At 33.6% G+C, this 23,336-nt stretch overlaps 1 protein-coding gene across 1 annotated transcript in view; it reads right to left on the minus strand.

Moving 5' to 3' along the window:
- Nucleotides 1-23,336, minus strand: part of ASCC3 (activating signal cointegrator 1 complex subunit 3) — a 357,501-nt gene that overhangs the window by 314,950 nt on the left and 19,215 nt on the right. The window contains exons 2-4 of the mRNA XM_064597919.1: nt 22,888-23,016; nt 19,987-20,137; nt 5,268-5,827 (exon numbers count right to left, since the gene is read on the minus strand). Of these exons, the coding sequence (XP_064453989.1) occupies nt 5,268-5,827; nt 19,987-20,137; nt 22,888-22,977 (801 nt within the window). The 5' untranslated portion in view covers nt 22,978-23,016. The remainder of the gene's footprint in view (nt 1-5,267; nt 5,828-19,986; nt 20,138-22,887; nt 23,017-23,336) is intronic.

A 23,336-nucleotide genomic window follows, 5' to 3' on the forward strand; every position in this document is an offset into this window, starting at 1 on the left:
AATATTTTTTTAAAATAAATAAACCTCAAGAGCATAAAGAACCTTAAAGAATCTCTAGCCCAATCAAATTCTAAGGCTTAATCATGAGTGTAGCTTTAACAGAAAGATGACTAGGACTGAGAGGTTAAAAGAAGAAAAGCCCTTAGAGGTGCAAGGTAGGGCAGGTAAAGACGATGGTATTGAGAAACCTAAGAAGTGGGCTGTTGTATTAGTTCAACAGCCACTAAAACATATAAATACTTCAAATGTAACTAATTCTCTGCAGAAATACTGAAATTCATTCTTAATAAGGTTTCATCCTTTCTCTTATTTCAACCAATTCCGTATCTGGAACTCTCTAAAAGGGCAAAACATTGTTTCTAATGAAATTATGAATTAGAGTAAATGCCAAAGATTCCTCAGTATATTTAAAATGTTTTATGTTACAAAGCACCAAATACAGCAAAATGTACAGATTTACTTTTTGGCAAAGAAAACACACCACAGTGGAGTCAGAATTCTGAATTTAAATCCTGGATTCACTACTTATTCTGTAACCTTGGGGAAATTTCTCAACATTTCTATAAAACAGCTAGCTACCTCCTAGTAAGCAATAATCCATAAGGCCAACAGATTATCTCCCTAAATAAGTACCAGCAAAGCAGAGGTACCAAAAAATGAGAAAAATGCTTTTAAAGAATGTGATGTTTGAAAAATACTTCAACTTAACTACAATGGTACAAATGAAATTTTATTAGAATTTCTTATATTTGCTTTAGTATGATTTTTTTTTTTTTTTAAATAACTTACGGGAGGGGAGGTGAAGTGTCTCAGAATGTAACCTTTCCAGTGCTTAGGAGTTTCTAACAGCTTTAAATCCAGCACTGCTTACCTCAAAGCATTGCTGTTAAAGATTAAAGGAGTCAATCAGAGAAAGACATGTTATATGATCTCACTGATATGAGGAATTCTTTTATTTTTATTTTTATTTATTTATTTATTTTTAAAAGATTTTATTTATTTATTTGACAGAGAGAGAGATAGGGAGAGCAGGAACACAAGCAGGGGGAGTGGGAGAGGGAGAAGCAGGCTTCTTGCTGAGCAGAGAGCCCGATGTGGGACTCGATCCCAGGACCCTGGGATCATGACCTGAGCCAAAGGCAGATGCTTAACGACTGAGCCACCCAGGCGCCTGATATGAGGAATTTTTAATCTCAGGAAACAAACTGAGGGTTGCTTGAGTGGTGGGGGGTGGGAGGGATGGGGTGGCTGGGTGATAGACATTGGGGAAGGTATGTGCTATGGTGAGCACTGTGAATTGTGTAAGACTGTTGAATCACAGACCTGTACCCCTGAAACAAATAATACATTATATGTTAATTAAAGAAAACTACATATAAACCATTTGAGCCGAGTTGGGTATATTTGAAAACCCTTCCTGGAGAGACACTGAGACACTTGAAATAAAAAAAAGTAGGACCTATACAAAGATGTTAAAGGACTTCTCGTGATATCCTCAGATAAAAAGTTCTTTTATTGTGTAAGACTGTTGAATCACAGACCTGTACCTCTGAAACAAATAATACATTATATGTTAAAAAAAAAAGTAGGAACGGAAAAATGAAGGGGGGGAATCGGAGGGGGAGACGAACCATGAGAGACGATGGACTCTGAGAAACAAACTGAGGGTTCTAGAGGGGACGGGGTGGGGGGATGGGTTAGCCTGGTGATGGGTATTAAAGGGGGCACGTACTGAATGGAGCACTGTGTGTTGTACGCAAACAATGAATCATGGAACACTACATCAAAAACTAATGATGTAATGTATGGTGATTAACATAACATAATAAAATTAAAAAAAAGAAAAAAGATTAAAGGAGGTGACACACATACCTACAACACTTAACATAATGCTTATGTCAAACAATAGACCTCAAAAATTGCCATCACTGTTATTACTATTGTCATTAGGATTACTTCTCTCCACACATTTTAGACTAGAACCTTTCTCTCACACCACCTTTGTGGTAAACGTCATCATATACACACACTTTTTATTCTCATGCTTCCAACACTAGTTCAACAATAACATAAAGGTCTTTGGGGGGAAAAAAAAACTTTAAATAGCCAGTCCTTAAAAACAGCTTTATCATCAGTCATTAGGTCAATAAACTAAAGTTGGAATTGGGAAATCCTATGCTGAGGAAGAAAAATGCCTTCAGCAGAGACATAGCTTTTAACATACTCCTCTTACATTATATGTAAAAATATATTCCTATGATTCAGCTGAATTTCTAGAGCAACAGCACACAGCGTGTTTATTTAAATATTACTATTCCGGAGTCAATTAAAACCTCCAAAAGAAATGGAGATTAATCATGCTATCACACATACTGATTACTCTTTTAATTACACCCTTTCCAGGCTTCAAAGTGAAGAATTTAAAAGTCAAAAGACAACACATAAGGTATAGCACACCTTAAGTGAAAATAACAGTGGTCAAGAGTGACTGTAATAAAACATTTTTCTATTGAAGCATTACTTCAAAATTATAGGGAAGATTTGCTGTAACAAACTACAATTGCACAGAAAGGGATCGAATATATAAAGTATAAATAACATATACTGTAAAATTAAAAAAAAAACTGTCATAATAATTGTTTATTTTTATTCACAGTTAGAAAAACCAAAACACTAAATGAATCATTTAAAACTCCATTACTCAAGCCACTGGTAGAATGTGAAATATTCACTTACATGTTAAACTGTCCATTAAACACTGGCTGAAAAATCACTGAACCAGACCATATAGGGTGTATCTATAGGTTTTAGAGTGGCTCCCAATACACCTTAACAAGGTGTATTTCAAACCCTTACTTTATTTGGCCCTTACCTGTCTGCCCACCCTTGTCTCTCAACCACATGCCTTTTACAACCAGCACCCTCACTGTACAGATTACAGCTCTTTAAACACACTGCATTCTTGTTCACATTTAAAATAGGTTCCCTACCTTTCTGGTCCACTTGAAGAAGTTAAATATAGTCATATTTTAAGACGTGGTTCAAGATTAACCTCCTCTATGAATACTTTTCCTACCATAGTAACCCCTCCACACAATCTATGACTGGTTCTTTTACACCCCCATTTTCTTTCTATATACAGTTGACCTGTGAACAACACGGTTTGAACTGTGTGGGTCCACTTATATATGGGTTTTTCCTCAATAAATACAGTACATGACTGTAAATGTATTTTCTCTTCCTTATGATTTTCTTAGCATTTTCCTTTCTCTAGCATACAAAATATATGTTAATTGACTACATTATTAGTAAGGCTTCCAGTCAACAGTAGGCTATTAGCAGTTAAGTTCTGGGGGGAGTCAAAAGTTATAGGTGGACTTTTGCCTGTGCATGGGGTCAATGCCCCTAACATCTGTGCTGTCTAAGGGTCAACTGTAGTAACATAATACCTATGCTATTTGAGTACACTTACCTAATGTTATGTCACCTCTTACTGAACAATGAATTCCCCGAGAGTAAGGTCGCTATCTTATTCATCCTTCTACGTCCAGTAACTAGCACTGTACCTCATACATAATAAACACATACAATACACATATGATGAATGGATGGATGCGTGAATTAAGTTTGACCTTGTACTAAGGTAGATTATGAAAAAAATCTTGAGAACTAAAAAACATTCTCCCTCCAACAATCAAATTCAGTTACTACTTAAAAATTGTGGCAAGGAAATAAGAAATACAAACTTCACTGCAGATATTCAGAAGTGAAAAGAAAAGTTTTATGGCTAACTCAGAAAATAAAATTTCCATTAGTTATATGTTTGTAAATTTCAGTTTACTATAATCATAATAAGACAACTGCTATGTATTCAGTTAGGATAAACAAGTATCAGTAGAATTTTCTTTATAAATCCCAATTTTTAAAACAATACCATTATTTTCAGAATGTTAGAGCAAAACCATTTACAAATGTGGAACATATCTTGATATAAATTAAACTGCAAAAAAGTTAAGATAAATGAGACTGATCACAGAATTAACAATACGATAACTTATTTCCAAACTGAAGTTTATCAGCATAATACCTATCATTACCATGGGGTCAGGCCTCCAATATCTGTTTAGTTAATTCCCTAAATTAATTTTTCTCTGAAAAAAAAAACAAACTAGTATTTTTTATCTGTATTTCTGACACTTGATGTGATTTAAAATAGTAACAATAACAAATAATATTCATAGCTACATTACCATGTAATGAGTATTTACTAAATGCTACTTACCATTTCACATATAGATAGATCATTTAAGGCTTATAACGATTCTATTATCTTTGCATTCATAGCCCTGTGAGGCAGTCCAACAAGAAAACAGCCTCTGGAAATTCAATTACCTAAAGTCTTACCACCAATAAAAGGGAAAGGAAGGACTGTCTGATTTCAAAGCCTCTACCCACTCTGCAACAGTATACCACTTCTCTTAATCCTTCATTAAATATGTTACTCATCTAACTTAACCAGTATTAAGATTAGGTTGACATTATATTAAATTTATAACAGGAAAGGAATATAATGCCAGTACTGAGAGCAAAACTAAACACTTTAAGATGAACTTTTCATGTAACTGTAAGAGTAATTCATCATTTTGAATAACGTAACTAAATCGTGGCATAGAAAGGAATTAAAATTATGTTTTCCTTTATGTGATATAAAAAACTTATAAAGACTTTTTTTATTAAGTAATATAAATTAGTCCAGTTATTTCTAGATCAGTCTGTTTTTCAAAGTTTATTCTTTCAAACATGGAAACTAGTGAAAAATATTTTTCTAAATCAGTAAGTCACTTAATATATAGGTAAAATTTCTAATACTTTGAAATTTATTATATTTTCATCAAAGAACTCTTAGAAATATAAAGCACTATACAAACATTAACACTTACTAGTACAGTAATCATGATTCATCATTTAAACCTATACACTTTTTGAAGATTATTGACTATTATTAAAATGTAACAGCAGATTTAACTAGGACCGTCCCAATAACCAAGACATGTGGACATCTTAACTGTTGCCCTCAGTCTTCTGTTATTCATTACACTCATAGTCCTCCTCCAACTACTTAGTGGAAAGATATACATGCATACTATATAAACCATTTGGCTACCTATTTTACAGGAGCACAATATTAAACTATCTTTGTTAACTATCCATGTTTAAAAAGGCTATTAAGATAATTCATATTAAAACTTCAATAACTTCCACCATACCTCATTCTGAAGTTCATCACCACTTTTAACGGAAGCAAGCATATCATATAAAGTACAGCAAAGATCTTCTATTCTTGTTGCTTCAGCCATTTCATTTAAAGTTGCATTTAAGTACTTCTCAACTTCACACCACAAAAAGGAGTCGTTTGTTTTTTCCACAGGCTTGAGCTCAGGGGTGGAATGCTCCTGAAAATGTTCATTCAGAAACTTCTTATAATCAAGGCTTATAGTTTTCTGGGGTTCACCATTTATTGGCAACTCGTCAAAGTGGTCCAAATCATGCATGTCAAATGAAAATGCTAAATTTTTACCAAATAAAACTCTATCACTATTTTCTTCCTCTGTCATCTGGATAAGAGCAGTGAGATTGTCTTGACGGAAACGAGAAGTAATTCGATTAGTAGCATTACAAGCTGCAGTGGCCGATGATGATGGAAAGGGACCAAACATCTGCTTGATAGCTTTTGTCTCCTTGTGACCAATGGAGTCCTTCAAGTGAAATGTCTTGAAGAGAAATGCAGCCGCACTTTCAACTGCTTCTTTCCCATTATCTATTCCAACTATTCGAAGATGAAAGAAACAGTATTAGCTCAAGTGAATCACCGTTGAAGTTAACCTCTTCAAAAAAAACTACTACAAATATTCTTCTGGGTAATTCCAGCAGTGAAAATATACTGATAAAGATAACCAATTTAGGAACAGAAAAATCCCTTTAAGTCCCTTCCCAAATTCCCAAAGAACCATATTAGGTCAATAAATCATTACTGGTAATCATTCCCTATCTAGAAAGGAGAAACTACCTGGTAACAACTCTTTACCTCTTTCTAAAAACAGTTTGAGGCATTAGCTAAAACTTATTTAAGTGATTTTTAAAAATTGATTTGATAGGCTAGTTAAATAAACCAAAATAAGGTATACAAAATATATCTGAATTACAGACTTTTAGAGCTAGGAGAAAACCTCAGGAGATCTATAGCTTCCTTTCCAATTTGTACTGTGAATCTGAAATGGCAAGAAATAGATTTATATAGTTTTCACTCAAAAACATTTAATACCATCAAGGATGGACATAAATAGAATCTTGTCAAATAAACTTAGCCATATTATAAAACATTTAAAAGAATCTGCTGTTTAAAAGAAGTACACTTCTTACCAAAGTAAGAGGAAGTAAAGGAGCAGCCACTAATCTCTTTAAAGCATTAATTCCTCATTACTGATTTTCTCAAATAAAAGAAAGAACGAACCTGTATCTGTGTCATAGAATTCAAATAGTCTTAGAACAGAAAAAAATAATTTTAATCTTCAGAAGGACCCACAGACAATGTGACTGACCTTAAAGAATAAAGTTAGTAATATAACTACTAGTATCTTCCTGAAACCATGGCTGCAATTCTATCATTGATCACAAATCTTGAGCAGCTTAGCACAGCCTGATATTCAGTCCAAACTCCTATATTTTGTTTTCAAGTCACCCTAGGAGCTGACTCCACCCTTTTATTCCAGCCTTATTGACCATTATCCATTTCTAACTCCAGCCAACAAGGATTTCTTAACATCTAAAAACCAGGTCCTGTCCTATGCTATGCCTATTTCTATGCCTTTATGTAACCTTCCCCAAAGTCTCTGATTATCCAAATTTTACCCATGTTTCAGAATCCAGCTTAACTGACTCTTTCAGGGGTGACTATAATATTGTGTACAATGTTGTACTCCTTCACTATTCCTAGCCTAAAATAGGTGCCTCAATAGAAATATGTTGAATTAACCTAAACCCAGGCCTCAATGACACCAGACTAGTGGTTTTACACTATATGACACTGCCTCAGTAATTTTTTATCTGATGTTTACACATGTGTGTAGAAGACTAACAATTTATATGAGTGAAGATAATTTTACAACGGCTATTATTTCTAATTTCCTCAAGTATAAAGTCTACTTGCATGATTATAAAGAATTTACAAAACAGTATGGGACACATATTCTTTTATTATTTAGGAAAATACATGACAAAAAACTTCTATAAATTAAGTAACCCTTTAATTGAATAACATTTATGTACATTTTACTTAGTCTATACATGATGCTTAGAGAACTTGGGTTTTGAATAATTTAGGAATTGTGATAATTCTACAAGTAATTCAATAGGGTTGGGACTACTGAGGTCTGAACAAAAATGGAACTTACATTTTCAAACTCACTTTATATCTAACACCATAAACATATATTCTTTTGTAAAGATATTTTACACCTTGGGATATTTCTTAACTTCCTAAGAACTTTTACATTAAATTATCTCAATTTTTCCTAACAAAATTATCTTCATCTTACAGATGCTAAAATGGGGACTCAAAGATAAATAACTTGGAAGAAATCAAACAGCTAGTTATCAAATGAGATTCAAACCAGATTTCTAATTCCTAAACAAAGTACTTCACTACATACACTGATTCCCTATAAATTCCCAGAAAGCAGATTTATCTCTAATTCTCATGTACTAAATAAATAATAAACACTTTAGGAAATAAAGTACTAACTGTGAGAACAGTCTTAATTTATTACCAAAAGTGAAATTGTACCATCATTACATCACTGGTTAAAGTATGTTACAGCCATATACTGCATTCATTAAATATAATGCAGTGGAACTACACATCTTGCCAGAAAACAATCTCCATAGTATAGTAAGTGGAAAAAAAGTTATAAGTCTACGTTTGAAGAAAAGTAACTACAGACTCTTGGAAACATATCTGAAGATCAAAAACATTTTTTCAGGGTTTCAAATTTTTAAATGAATACTGACATATCTATTTGTAAAAAAAAAAAAAGTCTTTAAAAATTTTTAAGTCAGATGTTAATACCCTTTCCTAATTATTAACCCTACCCTCGCCTATTAACTCTCCTTCTGTACAACCTACTCCAGCATATCTTTGAGTAGGACACGTGTTCACACCACAGAGTGGGTTCTTTTTTTTTTTTTTAAGTGAATCAGCACCACGCTATTCAGGAGTCTGGAAATTCATTTTTGAGAAAAATTAGCAAACACCACTTATGGCCACTGTTGGCTTTCCAACAGACTACAGCATTCTGAAAACAATGGGGCACTAAAACACGCAATGCCGGCTTTTTGCCACGCTGCCTTCCGGCAACCCCACGCGTGTCTTCCCCGCCCAGAACCGAGACCCGCGTTCGTTCGCGCGGTCCGCACATGATGACGTAGTAAGCACAGGACACTGGCTGTTAGCCGACCACCCTGATAAGAAGGCACCTCAGGATTGGAGCAGAGAACCCTGGCCTCACGCAGGGCGGCAACAAACGAACCACCCCGTTTACTAACACTTGCCCACCCAGGAAGCCAGGACTCCGATCTTTTGGTGACTAAACTATACGAAAGGTACTTGTAAAACACGGAGAAAACATCTGAGGAGACTGAAAGCAATCTATGTCTGACTTGTCAAAGGTCTGGCAGGCCCCACCTCCCCTCAACAGAAATGGCAGGAGAAAGGAAACCTCCAGGAAGCCGCGCTTGTCCATCGACCAGCTGAACCGGAGCATAACTAATGCGCCACAGGGAGAGAAGGGGGAGACCTAGGAAACGCGTGTGGTGTGCTTCTAGAGTGGAAACTTGTAATAAGCAGTCCTTTTCTTACACTGTACCCAAAATTAAATTTATGAGATTAACTGTGAGGATGTTGTTCACAAATAACCTCTTTATTTTTATGTACATCGTAATACTATTTTATATTTTATGCACAATGTAAGACTGGTGAACTTTTAAATGATTATTTAGTAGGCTAAAAGCTCTTCAGCAACTTAACATTTGCTCCGATTTTCAACCCTTTTCTATTTCACACGACTGCCTGTGCTAATCTTTCTGGACGGATTTTAAGCAGCTTAGTTTTGTCCTCAAGATAAAACATCAGAAAAGAATAAGATACACACTAAGTAATCAATTGTCAAAGCTTGAAACTTAAGATCTCCAAACCTTTAAGAAAGCTAGTCTAGATACCTAACTACTTGAACATCAAATTTTCTATCCATAAACACTATACAAGTTGGACTGTAAATCAGAAAACTGGCTCTTATCACCTGGCACTTCAACTGTAACACATTTAAAGAGATATGCTTAGTTAGGTCACTAGACTATTCTGTATTAATAATAAATACTTCTTGCCCTGCGTACTTCCCAGTTACATTGAGAGAAAATTAGTTGTGAAATGTAAACTATATAATTGGCAGCTGATCACTGTAACATTATAAAACACATTTTTAAAATCATAGTTCAGTGATGATTATAATCTTAAATCATTCTTGACACAAAATTTACTTCTATATCCTTTGATAGCAAAATACTAAGAATTAAAGGGTTGTAAACTATAACTTTTAGCAAATAACCTACACGTTAATAGTTGGGGAATTCTTAAAGAAGAATGAATAAAAAAATTTTAATTGAATAAAAACATCCATCAACTGCTTGCATCCTTAACTGCTAATATTCAATTTACAAGTTGTTAACAAATGAGTTCTCTGACCAGTTACATCTTCAATGTTCAGTAGAAAATACTCTATAAGTATCTTCTAGATTTATATTTTAGTATTGAAATGTTCAAAGCAGTCAAATGTACTTTTTCATGTTATGCAAAACTTTTAAGTGTTCATTTTACCAAACACTTGATCTGCAACTGTAAATACCGTAATATTATAACCCTGCATCAGTGTCAGCTGAAGTTCATTCCATTTGTTAAAAGTATCAGCAACACAGCCAAGCCATTAGAAACATGCTATATTTGCAGAGATTAGCTGATTTTTTAACCGATAATTATGATACATTTTTTTACAAATATGTAAAATATTTGTGCCATAAACTTTCCCAGGACAGCATTACATATATAAAAAAAGTACAGAAGTAAGGATTCTGCTTAAACATACACTATTCCATTCCCCAATCATTTCTTTCCCTTTACATATTCCCCTCCAGTGCCATTGGGGTGGGCTTTTTAACAAGAATAGTATCTAAAATCGTCTAAAATGAATCATGCAAGTATCTTCCTCATGTGACAGAGAAACTCAAATATACTGAGATTAAATAACATATTAAGACTACAAGAGCCAGGATTATGTTTTCTTTTTATATTATACCATCTTTCAAATAATCACCAAATTGTCAAATTTATGATGTAATACAGATAAGCATCTACCATATGACTTTTTGGGGGATGAACTGAATAATTTATGTCATCTAAACTTTAAAATTGCCTAGTTATGCAATTTAGTATAATGAATGACCTTCATTTATTTCAGAGTGTAACTCTGCATCAAAGCACCTCCAGCAAAACCTCACATTAAGTAGCCATAGTATTCAAGAAATGTTCAAGATAGTAATTTAAAGGAGTTGCTTAAATGTTAAAATTATTCCTGCACTTACACAGAAATTATTGCCTTCACGGTGAGCAAATAATTAAAGGAAAGCAAACAGAGAAACATACTTGATAGAGAAAAAGAGAAGTACAAGAGATTAAAAATAGTCCAAAGCACTTCCCCATGTTTTAAAGTCAGCCAATTTTATGTATATTCACTACAAAATATGAATATTCATCTTACAGTGTAGACTTCAAGTCAGCACTCAGCCACTATATTGCCATTTCTACTACTATAAAATCCTGCATCAAATTATGACTTCCCAAGCAACCAAACAGCTAATATAAAAATGTCAATTTTATATGAGCTTCCTACAGTAAAACCATTACTTTGAGCATCACTAAAGAAACTGTACCTTTGAACAAATCACATAGCTTACTGATATTTAACTAGCATTTTAAACTTTTTAATGTCCAAGGGAAAACATTTTAAAAAAAAAGGATGATGTAAAGTATAGACTTCAGTTCTGTATCCATTTATCAGATGCTTAGTAATATTATACTTGGTAATATTATAAAGAACATCAACTGCAACCTTAAAAATGCCTCTACTAAGGAATGAAGTGCAAATTACTCAGGAAATTATAACCACCTGTAACTGAATAATATAAACTAAAACTTTATAAACTGAAGATTTGATCCTATTTCCAACTTTTGCCATTGCTACAATGTCCATTAAATTTACAGCTGTTTTGCCATATCCTCAAGTAATCTGAATTGCCTGTTTATACAGCTGATATATCTGCAAAGTCATCTATGATTTAATTCACTTATTCAGCTCTTTTATTTTGTAATTTCTCTGGTGAAACAGACATAAATTTAACAACTTTGACCCTAACCATTTAAAACAAAATCTAAATCTGTCCCAGAGTGTCCTTCTTGATGAATACCTTCCTGACTCACCGAAGCACAGTTCCTGCCCTTATGCACAGTTCCTTCACATCACTGAGCACATACATTTATCACAACAACTACACAGAACAACGATATGTTTACCAATGGCTATTGGTACATCTAGATTATAATAAAATTATTCACTGACAGCCATTTACCAGGCTTTACTCTACACATTTGTAGTATTGCTTCACATCACAACTACACAAAATAAGAATTATCATCACTGTTACAGATGAGGAAACAAGATTAGTGATTTTAATTAGCTACTCACTAGTAAATGACAGAATTGTATTTGTACCACATCTATTATTAACTGATAACTTTAAATCATCCTAAACTATAGGAAAATGATTTTATGAAAACAAAACAGAAACAAATATGGAATAAAAAATATAGTTGTGGATATTCCAAATAAAGTATTAACTTACTGGATCCACCCATATATCTAAAAGTAAACTATAGGAAAGCAGAGTTTATTCAGAAATGAAAAGGTGGTCTGATTAACAGAAAATCTAGCAACATAATCTATACTCAAAAAATTAAAGGAGAAACGTCTAATGCACAGATACGATGGCTAGAAGTGGAGCAGGTGGTGAACAAAAGACAACAAACAGAAGAAAAGGCCAAGCCATTACAGCCTTGGGTCTTAACATTACCAAGTTACTGAATCCTACAGAGGGAGTTTGTGAGATGAAACATGTAAACCCACTTGGTCTCTGTTACCATAGTAGGCTTTGATATTTGAGCTGAATACATTCCTAATACATATTTATGAATGTATAAATATATGTAATAAAAATAAGCATGAGAATGATAATACAAATTTATTATACTTATGATATTGGTTAACGAAGGCTGAGCAGGGTCCATAAGTTCTGACCATATCGTTAAGATTTTATTTCATAAGGGCGCCTGGGTGGCTCAGTCAGTTAAGCGTCTGCCTTCAGCTGAGGTCATGATCCAAGGGTCCTGGGATCAAGCCCCATGTTGGGCTCCCTGCTCAGTGGGGAGTCTGCTTCTTCCTTTCCCTCTGCCCCTCCCCCCCTGCTTGAGCTCTCTCTTTCTCGGTCTGTCTCTCTCTCAAAAAATAAAATCTTAAAAAAAAAGATTTTATTTCTTAAAAAATAAATACTGAAGGAAAGATAGCCAAGTGTTAAGCTGAACTGTGAATACACAGGCATTTGTTATATTTTTATCAGTCTGAAATATTTTAAGAAAAATGATATGAAAAGCCATAATTTGTATTTTATTGAATAAAACAAGAACATATACAGTACACATACAGCTCAAAGAATTATCACAAAATGAATGCACCTACTTAATTTGGATAACTACTTCAAGATAGAGAGTATTATCAGCTCCCCAGAAACTTAGAAATCCACTCCCAGTCATTACCTACTTCCTCAAAAGTAGCCAAAATCCTGACTTCTGAATCAGAGATCAGTCATGACTAGTTTTCAATTTCATATAAACAGAATCATCATCCTATCTGTTCTTTTGTGTTTGGTTGCTTTCATTCAACACTGTAAGATCCATTTACAATGTTACATATAGCTGTAGTTCATTATTACTATAAGGTAGTTTACATATCATACTTTATGCCACTATTTAACAGTGAATTGGACTGTTTCCCCTTTAAGGCTATTACAAATAATGCACTGGTCTTTTGCGTACATGCACAGGCATTTTTACTGGAAATTTATGTACACATTACAGGATTAATATATACCAAGACTTAAAATTTCACTTGTCCAACCACAGTAGATACTGTCAAACAGTTATCCAAAGCAGTCATACCAATTTAAAACACAGTCAGTAGTGGATGAGAATTCTTATTTCACAATCTTGAGCCTGGGCAACAATTGGTATATCGTTCTAATTTTATCATTCTGATGTGCATGGAGTGGCATCTCTGATTACTAATAAGGTTGGACACCTTTTCGTGTTTACTGGCCATTCAATTGTCTTCTACAAGGCTCTTGCTCCTTTTTATATAGGATTACCTTTTCTTATTAATTTGTAGGAGTTCATATTTAATATAGACACAAATTCTCTTTTGGGTTATATATGAAGCTATATTCTCCTGTGACTTGTCTTTTTACTCTCAAAGAATAAAAAATATCAGTTTTAATGTAATCCAATTTACCAATCATTTGCTTTATGAGTGCTTTCTGTTTACTATTTAATAAAATTTTCCATATATGAAGATCATGAAGATATTCTTCTTTATTATCTTTTAGAGGATTTATTATTTCAAGCTTCATGTTTTATTTTGTAAGCTGCTTAGAATTATCTGTACAGGTTTAATTTTTTCATATGCATATACAGTTGACCCAGCACCATGTACTGAAAAAACAGCCATGTTTCACTACCTGAGGACCTTCATGGTAAAGAAAGAGCCCTAATATCCACAAGTCAGTTTCTGGACTCTATTCCATCCCACTGGTCTATTTGTCTATCTTTAGACCAACATCTCACTTCTAATTTACTAATCTTAATAATAAGTCTTAATATCCAGTAGAGTCAATGTTCCCTCTTTATTTTTCAAGGTTGACTTGGCTGCTCTTTGCCTCTGAATTTCCATATAATTTTCAGATTATCTTGTCAATTTCCACACACAAATGCACACCCTGCTGAGATTTTGATTGGGATTGCACTGAATCTGTAGGTCAATATGGGTAAGAATGATCTTATAATAACGAGTATTCTAATCCTTTGTATATTACTGCATTTATTTAGGTGTTCTTTAATTTCTCTAATACTTTAGTTTTCAGTGAGGAGATCTTGCTCACCTTTTGTTAAATTTACTTCTAGATATTTGATGATTTTTAATGATTTTGTAAATAGCATTTTAAATTTGCTGCTGGTAAGCAGAAATAAAATTGATTTTTAAACGGACCTTGCTAAGTTCATTTTCTAAGACCTGGCAGTTTTTATGTGAATAATGGCAGTTTTTATGACTCTTTATACTCTTTCTTGCCTTTTCAGCAAGGACCTTCAGTATAGTGAGAAAAAGAAGTGGTCAAGGGTATTATCTAATTTCCTATCTCAGGGGAAAAGCTTTTTCAACACTGCGTCATTACCTATGATGTTTGATCTAGGCTTTTTAAATATATATTATTTATCAAATTTAGAAAGTTCTTTCCTAGTTTGCCAAGAGTTTTTATCAGAAGTGATTTTAGATATTCAAAAAATGCTTTTTCTTCATCTAATCATGTGATTTCAAACCTTTATTACATGAATCACACTATTTTTTCCCCTATTTATTAATCCAGTAACATTTTGTGCACTCATGTGCATTTGTGTTCCCTCTCACACACATTTCACATGTATTTTTCTTTATTGATCCATTTGACAGTGTATTACAGTCTTCATGACACTTCACTATAAACACTGCAGTATGCACCTCCTGAGATTTAGGATATACTTACATAGCCACTAAACCATTGACTTACTTCAGATCTAATATTACCTCATGATACCCAGAGTACATATTCAAATATCTACAATAGTCCCAAAAATATCTTTATTATTTTTTTCCAATTCTGGATTCAATCGAAAATAGTATATTGAATTATTATATGCCTGTAGCCTTCTTTAATCTACAAATAATAACCTCATGCCTGTTTAAATGACATTATATGACATTCTCCAGTAAAGCCACCAAGGCATACAAATTTCTTTGTGTGAAGGTTTTTAATTACAGATTCAATTTCTTTAAGTCAAATACTCAGATTTTCTATTTCCTCTTTTGGCCATTTTAGTCATTTTTGTCATCTTAGTCCTTTGAATCTGTCTTCTTCTCATTCTCCTCTTCTCCATCCAGCTTCCTCTTCTGGAATGGACAGTCACCTCTAGGAAAAAGTGGCCCAAAAGCCAGGATCACATTCTCTGGGTTTATGTCTGCTTCCAGATCTCAACCCCGTAATTCTTCATTGTTTTGGTAGACTCTGACATAATTAAACAAATTTTATATTTTACAGTTTTTCCAGTTATTCTCCACAGACAGCTGTTCCAAATTAACCTGTCTGCCAATTTATGGGAAATGGAACTCCAAACTTTTGTGGAATCTGCAAGTTTCAAGATAGCTACTTTTCACAAATACTCCTGAAAAACTTCTTGCCACTTCAAATACACAACAGGCCTTTATTATTCTAAATGTGTAGCCTTACTTCCATAGACAGAATTTCCAGATCCTAGTATCTTTTTAAGCCTCCTTTTCCATAAACTGATTTCTACCCTGAGTTTTAATTCCTCACTTTTTATAGTAAAATCTTGTTTCCTTTACAACTCAAAAAACATAATGGACTACCAAATTCCCTAACCTACACTTTGTAAGTCACTCCTGTCCAACCTACATTTTGATTCATACTTTTCTTAAAGACAAAGTAATTAAAGGTAAAATGCATAAGAACATCAAAACCCAAATAAAGTAGCAGCTATAAAACAGAGAAATCAAAACAAACAGGTCTGTGTATGGTGAAATAATGTGAATGAATACTGAAAAAAACTAGTTCAGTTCTGGCTGAGTCCTAATCTGTATTCAGACCAGAATAAAATCCTTAGATCATTCTGTTCTGGCTCTGGGAGACATTCAGTTACAGAGCTGAGTAGGAGGGAACTGCAGGGTCTTTCTACTGACCTTTCCTCCATTCTTGACCCCACTCTAGTTTTCCTATCTACACTGTGGAAGTCTTATCAGCTTCCCAAAATGAGCATTTAAAACTCTAAGTAACAGATACACATGCCTAATAACATGATGCATTTTACTGATTGCCATTCTCAATCTTGACCTCTTTATTTTCAAAAATGTTTCTATTTAGAGCACATAAAATATATTGACAAAGTTTCATTACCAACTGAATATAGGTTAATATGACTATGCTTACCCTTCAAAATCCATGGAGGAGGTAGTTACGTCTACAATGAGTATTTAAATAAACTAAGTATAAGATTAAGGGCCAAGAATACTACTTTTAAATAATTTATAATGGTTTCTCCCTAAAGCTAAGTTTTATTATTAAAATAATCTTGGGGCAGAATAAAATTGTAAAAAGGTATGGGAATATATTAAATGTAAATCTGAGAGGAAAAAAATACTTTAGCCACAAAAAAAAAATGCTGTCAGCATCAGAAGTAATAAAGATCACAGAGTACTTTTAGTTGAGTTCTCAATAGTTTACTTATTTACTGAACATCTACTATATCCATTGCACCATATTGGGTATTAGTATTCCATACTATAAAAAAGTACAGAATAGATGATAGTCTAATGGAACACTACTAAGATTAGAAAAGAATAACAGAGGACATGAATGAAGCCTAAGCCATTTCTTCAAAGATGAGAAGCATTTTACCAGGTGAACACAATGCGTAAAGTTATTTTAAACATATAAAAAGACAGAAAAAAACCAGTAAGCACTGTTGGGAGAAATTAAGTTAGTTAACACTGTATATGATTAGTAGTAAAAGTTGCATATGATAGAATGGTAAGGAAATGAAAAGGTAAATTGCTTCAATTCATAAAGAAGCTTTTCTTATGTCCATTCTAAGGGATTTGATCTAAAGAGTAATATGGGAATAAAAAATGAGCTTTGCTTTTTACAAAGATCAGTCTAGTAATAGTGAAGAAGTTGAGTAAGAAAGGAAGGCTGAGGCAATAGGCTACTACAGTAATTCAGAGAGATGTTAAAAGCCTAAATTAGAGCAATGGTAAATAACACAGAAAGAGTGAATTTAAGAATAGGGGAAAAGTAGACTTGACGGAACATGACATCTGACTACAAGGTAAAGGAAAGAATCTAGTATTTCCATCATGTTTCTATTTCAGAATTTGGGTCTAGCCTATCTTCACCACGAATCAACCATGGGATTCAGTTAACCTTCATGGGTTCTGTTACCTTACATACTAAGTGAAGGGATTGGACCGATGTTCTCTGATGTCCCTCATCAGCTTAAAATACCCATTACAATGACTAGACATTATACATGGTCTTAAATAAGTACCTTATACGATTATATTCAATTGAAATATAAGTGGTTGTTCTTCTTTCTTTATTCTTTTAAATCTACCTCTTTAATACAATTACACCAAATTACCTGTGTGAAAGAGCAATGTAAGAAATCACAAAAACATTTTTCCCATGAGACTAATTTTTCAAAGTCGCTTATTTTAATTACACTTCTATTATCAGCAGTATTTTCATTCAGAACGAGTGGCTACTAGTCAACTATTAGTTTCAATAAAACTAATACTTACTCAAGTTAAACACAGCATTATAAAGTAGATATAATAGAGCATCTGCCTAAATCAACCCTAAGGTCTTCTCTGTCATGAAAATATTCTTTTGAGAAATTACATCTCAAAATAATCAATTCCTTAAACACATCAATGAATAGATTAGTCCCTGAGTGTAAATCAGATGTTTTGCCAACAGGCAAAACTCCTGGGATTATATTTAATAACTGATATTTAAAGCAATGATTTCTGACTTGTCAGAGATACTCAGGGAAGCTGTCTAAAGGGTACCTAATTTCTTAAAAATCTTAATTTCCACATCATTTAAATAAAGAAATAATTTAGTCATGGTACAGAATAAACTCAATATTTTAATACTGTTTTGCTAAGTATTCTGAGTTATTTTTACAACTGAACTAAAGAAGAGGAAAGACACCTTCTACAGTTTTTGAAAAAGTATTTTAGTCAGACCCCCCCCTCTCCCCAATGGCCCTAACATCTTAGAAATGAAAACAGTGAAGTCCAGAAAGGTTAAGATCCTAGTCAAGTTGATGTTGGTAAACTGGAGACTATATTTTCACTACAATTTTCCAATGAATCTAACTACCTCTAGATTTCTGTATTTTTAAAATATAAAAGTGTGATTCTATGCCAAATGCTATTACAAATCTCATCAAAGTGCACTTCATTTCCCCTAGGCTTAAACAAAAAAATCCCTTACTTAATAAAGCCCTTGAACTTCAGAAGATAATGTAACTACAAAAAGATAACATGACATTCACTTTGTACTTGAACAACTTAAAACGAGGCCATTAAATTTAATATTATACATTACAAACCAACGATAATTAAATAATACATCAAAGTCGAAATATTTGAAAAATAAATATAAAGCTTTGATGATCATAAATAAGTCAAGTATATGAGATATAACAGAAACACCCTCCCCAAAGTTAGTGTAAGGAAGAAAACTGCCAACCAGCATATGATAAAGGATCTAAATTTTTCCTCTACCAAGAAATCACCTGAGAAAACTTTTTCATTTATTTATCAAGTGAAACTTAAGGCTCTAAAACATGCCAAACACTATTCCAAGCACCAAGGATGAAGTGTTACAGAACAAGAAAAATAAGATCCTATCCTCATGAAACTTACATCCTAGTAGCAAAACACAGGCAATAAACAAACAAGGCAAATATCAGATAATGATAAGCATTATGGAGAAAATGTTACTGAGGTTGTAAGATAAAAGCGTGACTGGGTAACAACTGGAGACTGGATGGTCAGTGAGGGCCCCATTAAGAAAATAAGTTTTTAGCTGAGTTCAAAACGACAAGAAAGGATCTACCCACTCTAAGAGTAGGACAGAAGTACATTCTCAACATAGGGAATAACATGACCTGCACCAACTGGGATTGAAGAAGCGAGAAAAGGCCAGCATCTCATGAAGCACAGTTGGTGAGGGCAAGGATGATTCGAGATCAGAAGAAAGGTGGAGGCCAGATCTCATAGGGCTGAGTATCAGCATGAACTTTTTGGGTACAAACCTGAATCTGGAAAATTTAGAACTACAGTTGTGTTAACTATGCTTTTTAGTTATCAGAGTTTAGAAAGAGAGGCTGAATCTCAAATGAACAAACTCAGATGTTTTACCAAAGAATCATTTATTTTGTTTTTGTTTTTAACCTTGGGAAAGTAACCTATATTAATATATAGTATCGCAATCTCTATTTATAATTTCTTTCAAATATAATCAATTGACGAGAATATTAGTGTGCAACAGGAATTGAAGCAAAGTTTAGCTTCAGTGCTGCCCCTCACAAAGTGTTGGCGGGCCTCTATAAGAAATTGAGCTACATGGCTTTTAAGGTTCCTTCAAGCTACATTAAAATTTTTATTTACCCTCTCCTTATTTCAAACATAATAGTGGTTTTCAAACTCTAAATTCCTATGAATCCCTCATGAATGATTGTATAATAATTACTAATTTAATTCTGCTTCTATGACTCTATCCTGAGCTCCTAGATAGATAAGACTATCTTTTATAATTATAAATAATTGTCTGCAAACTTGAGCCTTTCCCTATATGGTATACAATTTAAAAGGAATCTATTTTCAAACCTTAGTGGCTCTATAAAACAAAACAAAACAAAACAAAACAAAACTATACCTATCTGTTTTGCAGCCTGCAATATATCATTTAAGTCTTCATTTACACTTTGTATTTCACTCTTCTCCAGTTTTTCATTCAAAAATTTTACTATCTTCTTCCATGTCATATCCAAATCTACAATTTGTTCATGAAGTTTGGACCGCTTCACCTAAAACAGCATAATAGAGACATTACTTAATGGTTTCCTCAAAGCCATCACTTACCACATACATTTTGCATTACATTATACAACGTGGCACCACCCACAAGAATTCAAAATTGCTTTTTAACTTAAACTCCCAAAGTGGCCGGTTAGCTCAGTTGGTTAGAGCGTGGTGCTAATAACTTAAACTCCCAGAAGGAGCTTTATTTAAATGTGATTTTAAAAAATCTTGTCTGTTTAAAAGATATGTTTAAAAAAACTTTATTTTTCATAGTTTCAATCACAGTGAATATTCATTATGCAATTATTTTCATACAACAAAAGAAAAAGGAACAAAGGAAAAAGTCCAACATCCAGGGGTGCCTGGCTGGCATGGTAGGTAGAGCATGTGACTCTTGATGTCAGAGTCATGAGTTTGGACCCCGTGATGGGTATGGAGCCTAGGTGAAAAAAAACAAAAAAAACAAAAAACAACTGATGAAAAGGTCCAACATCCAGATAACAACAACTGGTAATATCCCACATACTTCTTTTCCATTTTTTTTAAATATAGCTTAGATCATACATATTACATATAAGTGTATATGTCATGCTTTTTGATGAAAGGTATTTAAGGAAAATCAGATTCGTATTATGGGTTCAATACACTCAAATCAGTATTGTATGATCTTAAAACAGGTTAGGCATCCAGGAGATTCTTATCTATTCACAATCTTTTCTTGAGACTATAAATATTTCCATTCTTAAGAACTGACATAGAAAGCAATAAAAATTTTATTTCATACCATTGACCTTGACCCATGGATTAAAATTCATGAAGCCCTCTGACCAAATAAAAAAGTAGTGGATTAGACAGAAAACTATAATTTTCATCTTGGTTTGTAGTGATGATATTGCATAATTCATTATTATTTCCCTGCCTCAGTCTTCTAATTTAAAATGTTAACTAATGCTTATTAATCTGGGCTTAGGGGTAAGAAAATGGACAAATGTAGAAATGAAATAAGATTAGCCATTGGAGCACCTGACTGGCTTAGTCAGAGGAGCATGCGACTCTTGGTCTTGGGATCATGAGTTCGATCCCCACACTGAATGTAGAGATTACTGAAACAAACAAACAAACAAACAAACAAACAAAACACTGGCCATAAATTGAATTAAATTGTTTCAATGGGTTATAGGCACAAAAAGGTTCAGCTTACTTTTCCCTCTTTTATATTGTTGGACATATCTCCAAGATAAAAAGTTACATTAAAATGAGGTTCATTAGAGGGTGTCTGGATGGCTCAGTCAGTTGAGCATCCAACTCTTCGTTTCAGCTCAGGTCATGGTCTCAAGGTTGTAAGATTGAGCCCCACACTGGGCTCCGTGTTGGGCTCCATGCTGGGCTCTGCAATGGGCACGGAGCCTGCTTAAGATTTTATTTTTTTAAGATGTATTTATTTATTTGAGAGAGAGAGAGAGAGAGAGACAGCATGAGAGGGAGGGGCAGAGGGAGAGGGAGAGAGAATCTCAAGCAGACTCTGTGCTAGGCATGGAGCCCAATGTGGCACTCAATCCCAGGTTTCCTGAGCGGAAACCAAGAGTTGGATGCTTAATCGACTGTGCCACCCAGGCACCCCTGCTTAAGATTCTCTTTCTCCCTCTCCCTCCACCCTTCCCCCCCTCCCCTGCTCCCTCTCTCTTTAAAAAAAAAAAAAGAGAGAGAGAAAAAAAATAAAATAAGGCTCATTAGATCTGCCACTTTCCTTAGGAAAAAAAGAAGTGTCTAAAAGTCTATAAGAATAAGTGAAATGACATGAAATAAGCATGTAGTCCTTATGCATTTTCAAATTTTAAAATCTTCTGTTGTATGTTTAATACTTGTTTTACAAGTAACTTGCAAAAGGGGCTTTGGTTAAGTGAGGAGAGAAAACAATTCAAGTTTAAGATAGTAATATTAATTAACTGTATAGACTATACCTTTATTTTAATTGCCATGAAAATGCAAACAGCTCCCACTGTAAAGAAGGTCAACTGTTTTCTGTAGCAAAACTGTATCACTGTTAGAGGAAAAATCTATCTAAAGATTGTTAACAAATCTTCCTAGTATCTATCATTAAATGAAGGCATTAATTCTAAAACTGCATAAGGACTGTAAGCAATAAAATTCCAACCTATTAGAAAACAACATTAATATTCTACAATAGAGTCAAATAAAGAGTCATCAAAGTGACTGTTGTTTTTTAAAAAACAACATAGGGTCAGTTCCTTCATATATAGAGCTCACACGTTGATATATACAGTTTATGTATCTTCAGGCCTATAAAGTCCACAACCAATTATAAGGACCATACCAAAGTCAATTATGAGATCAGCTACTGATTTTAAGACATTAATATTCATACTTTCCATGTTATGGTAAAGACATTATTTCTGTCCACTTGATAAAAATTTTACCAGAGACCCATAAACTTACTCAGATGATCCAGAGTTAAATTACTGGATTAAATTACAAAATTAACTGTGGCAGAAATCTTAGCAACAAAAACTAACAAAGAATTCTCTATCATAGTTCTGATTATTCTCTTTGACAATACAGTCATAGGTGCTTAAGGTAAGTATGTTCATAGAAACATCATTACCCATTCCCTTTCCTGGTGTAACACCAAACAAGAGAAAACTTACCACTTTTTTAAGTATACAAAACTAAAAAAAAGAATGTCAATTATCTGCTTCCATTGTACATTTATAGTGTTTTCATCTAAAAAGTTTACCTTTAAGTCAGCCACTTCTTCATTATAATTATCTTGCTTGGTGACATTTGAAAAGGAGCGCAAAGCTCCTGTGAGACGGGGTAAAGCCATCTATTATTCTCAGTGATCTGTACAAGGAGAAACCTGAAACTGAAACAAAACAAGATGATATTTATCTGCTGGGAGGAGGCTGGAGAAGTAATCAAATTCAACAAATTAACCTGTACAAGAGAAAAGAAAAGCCAATTAATTAAAACGCAATTGCCACCAATGTTGAAAAATTCTCCTGACACATTTTTTACCCATGAAGTTTTTTAATAACCACACTGACTATGGCTGAAGAAAGGAAAAAGAAACACAAAAACACCTGTTTGTGGGTACTACTATAACATCCCTTCAAAATGAGTTTTACAGATCCCCAAGGACAAGTCTCCAATACTGTCTTACCACTGCCAGTCACATTGGAAGAC

This window comes from Mirounga angustirostris, unplaced genomic scaffold (genome assembly GCF_029215605.1).
Source record: "Mirounga angustirostris isolate CCGP_5_RB_7025 unplaced genomic scaffold, mMirAng1.0.hap1 SCAF_8, whole genome shotgun sequence".
Taxonomy (NCBI): domain Eukaryota; kingdom Metazoa; phylum Chordata; class Mammalia; order Carnivora; family Phocidae; genus Mirounga; species Mirounga angustirostris.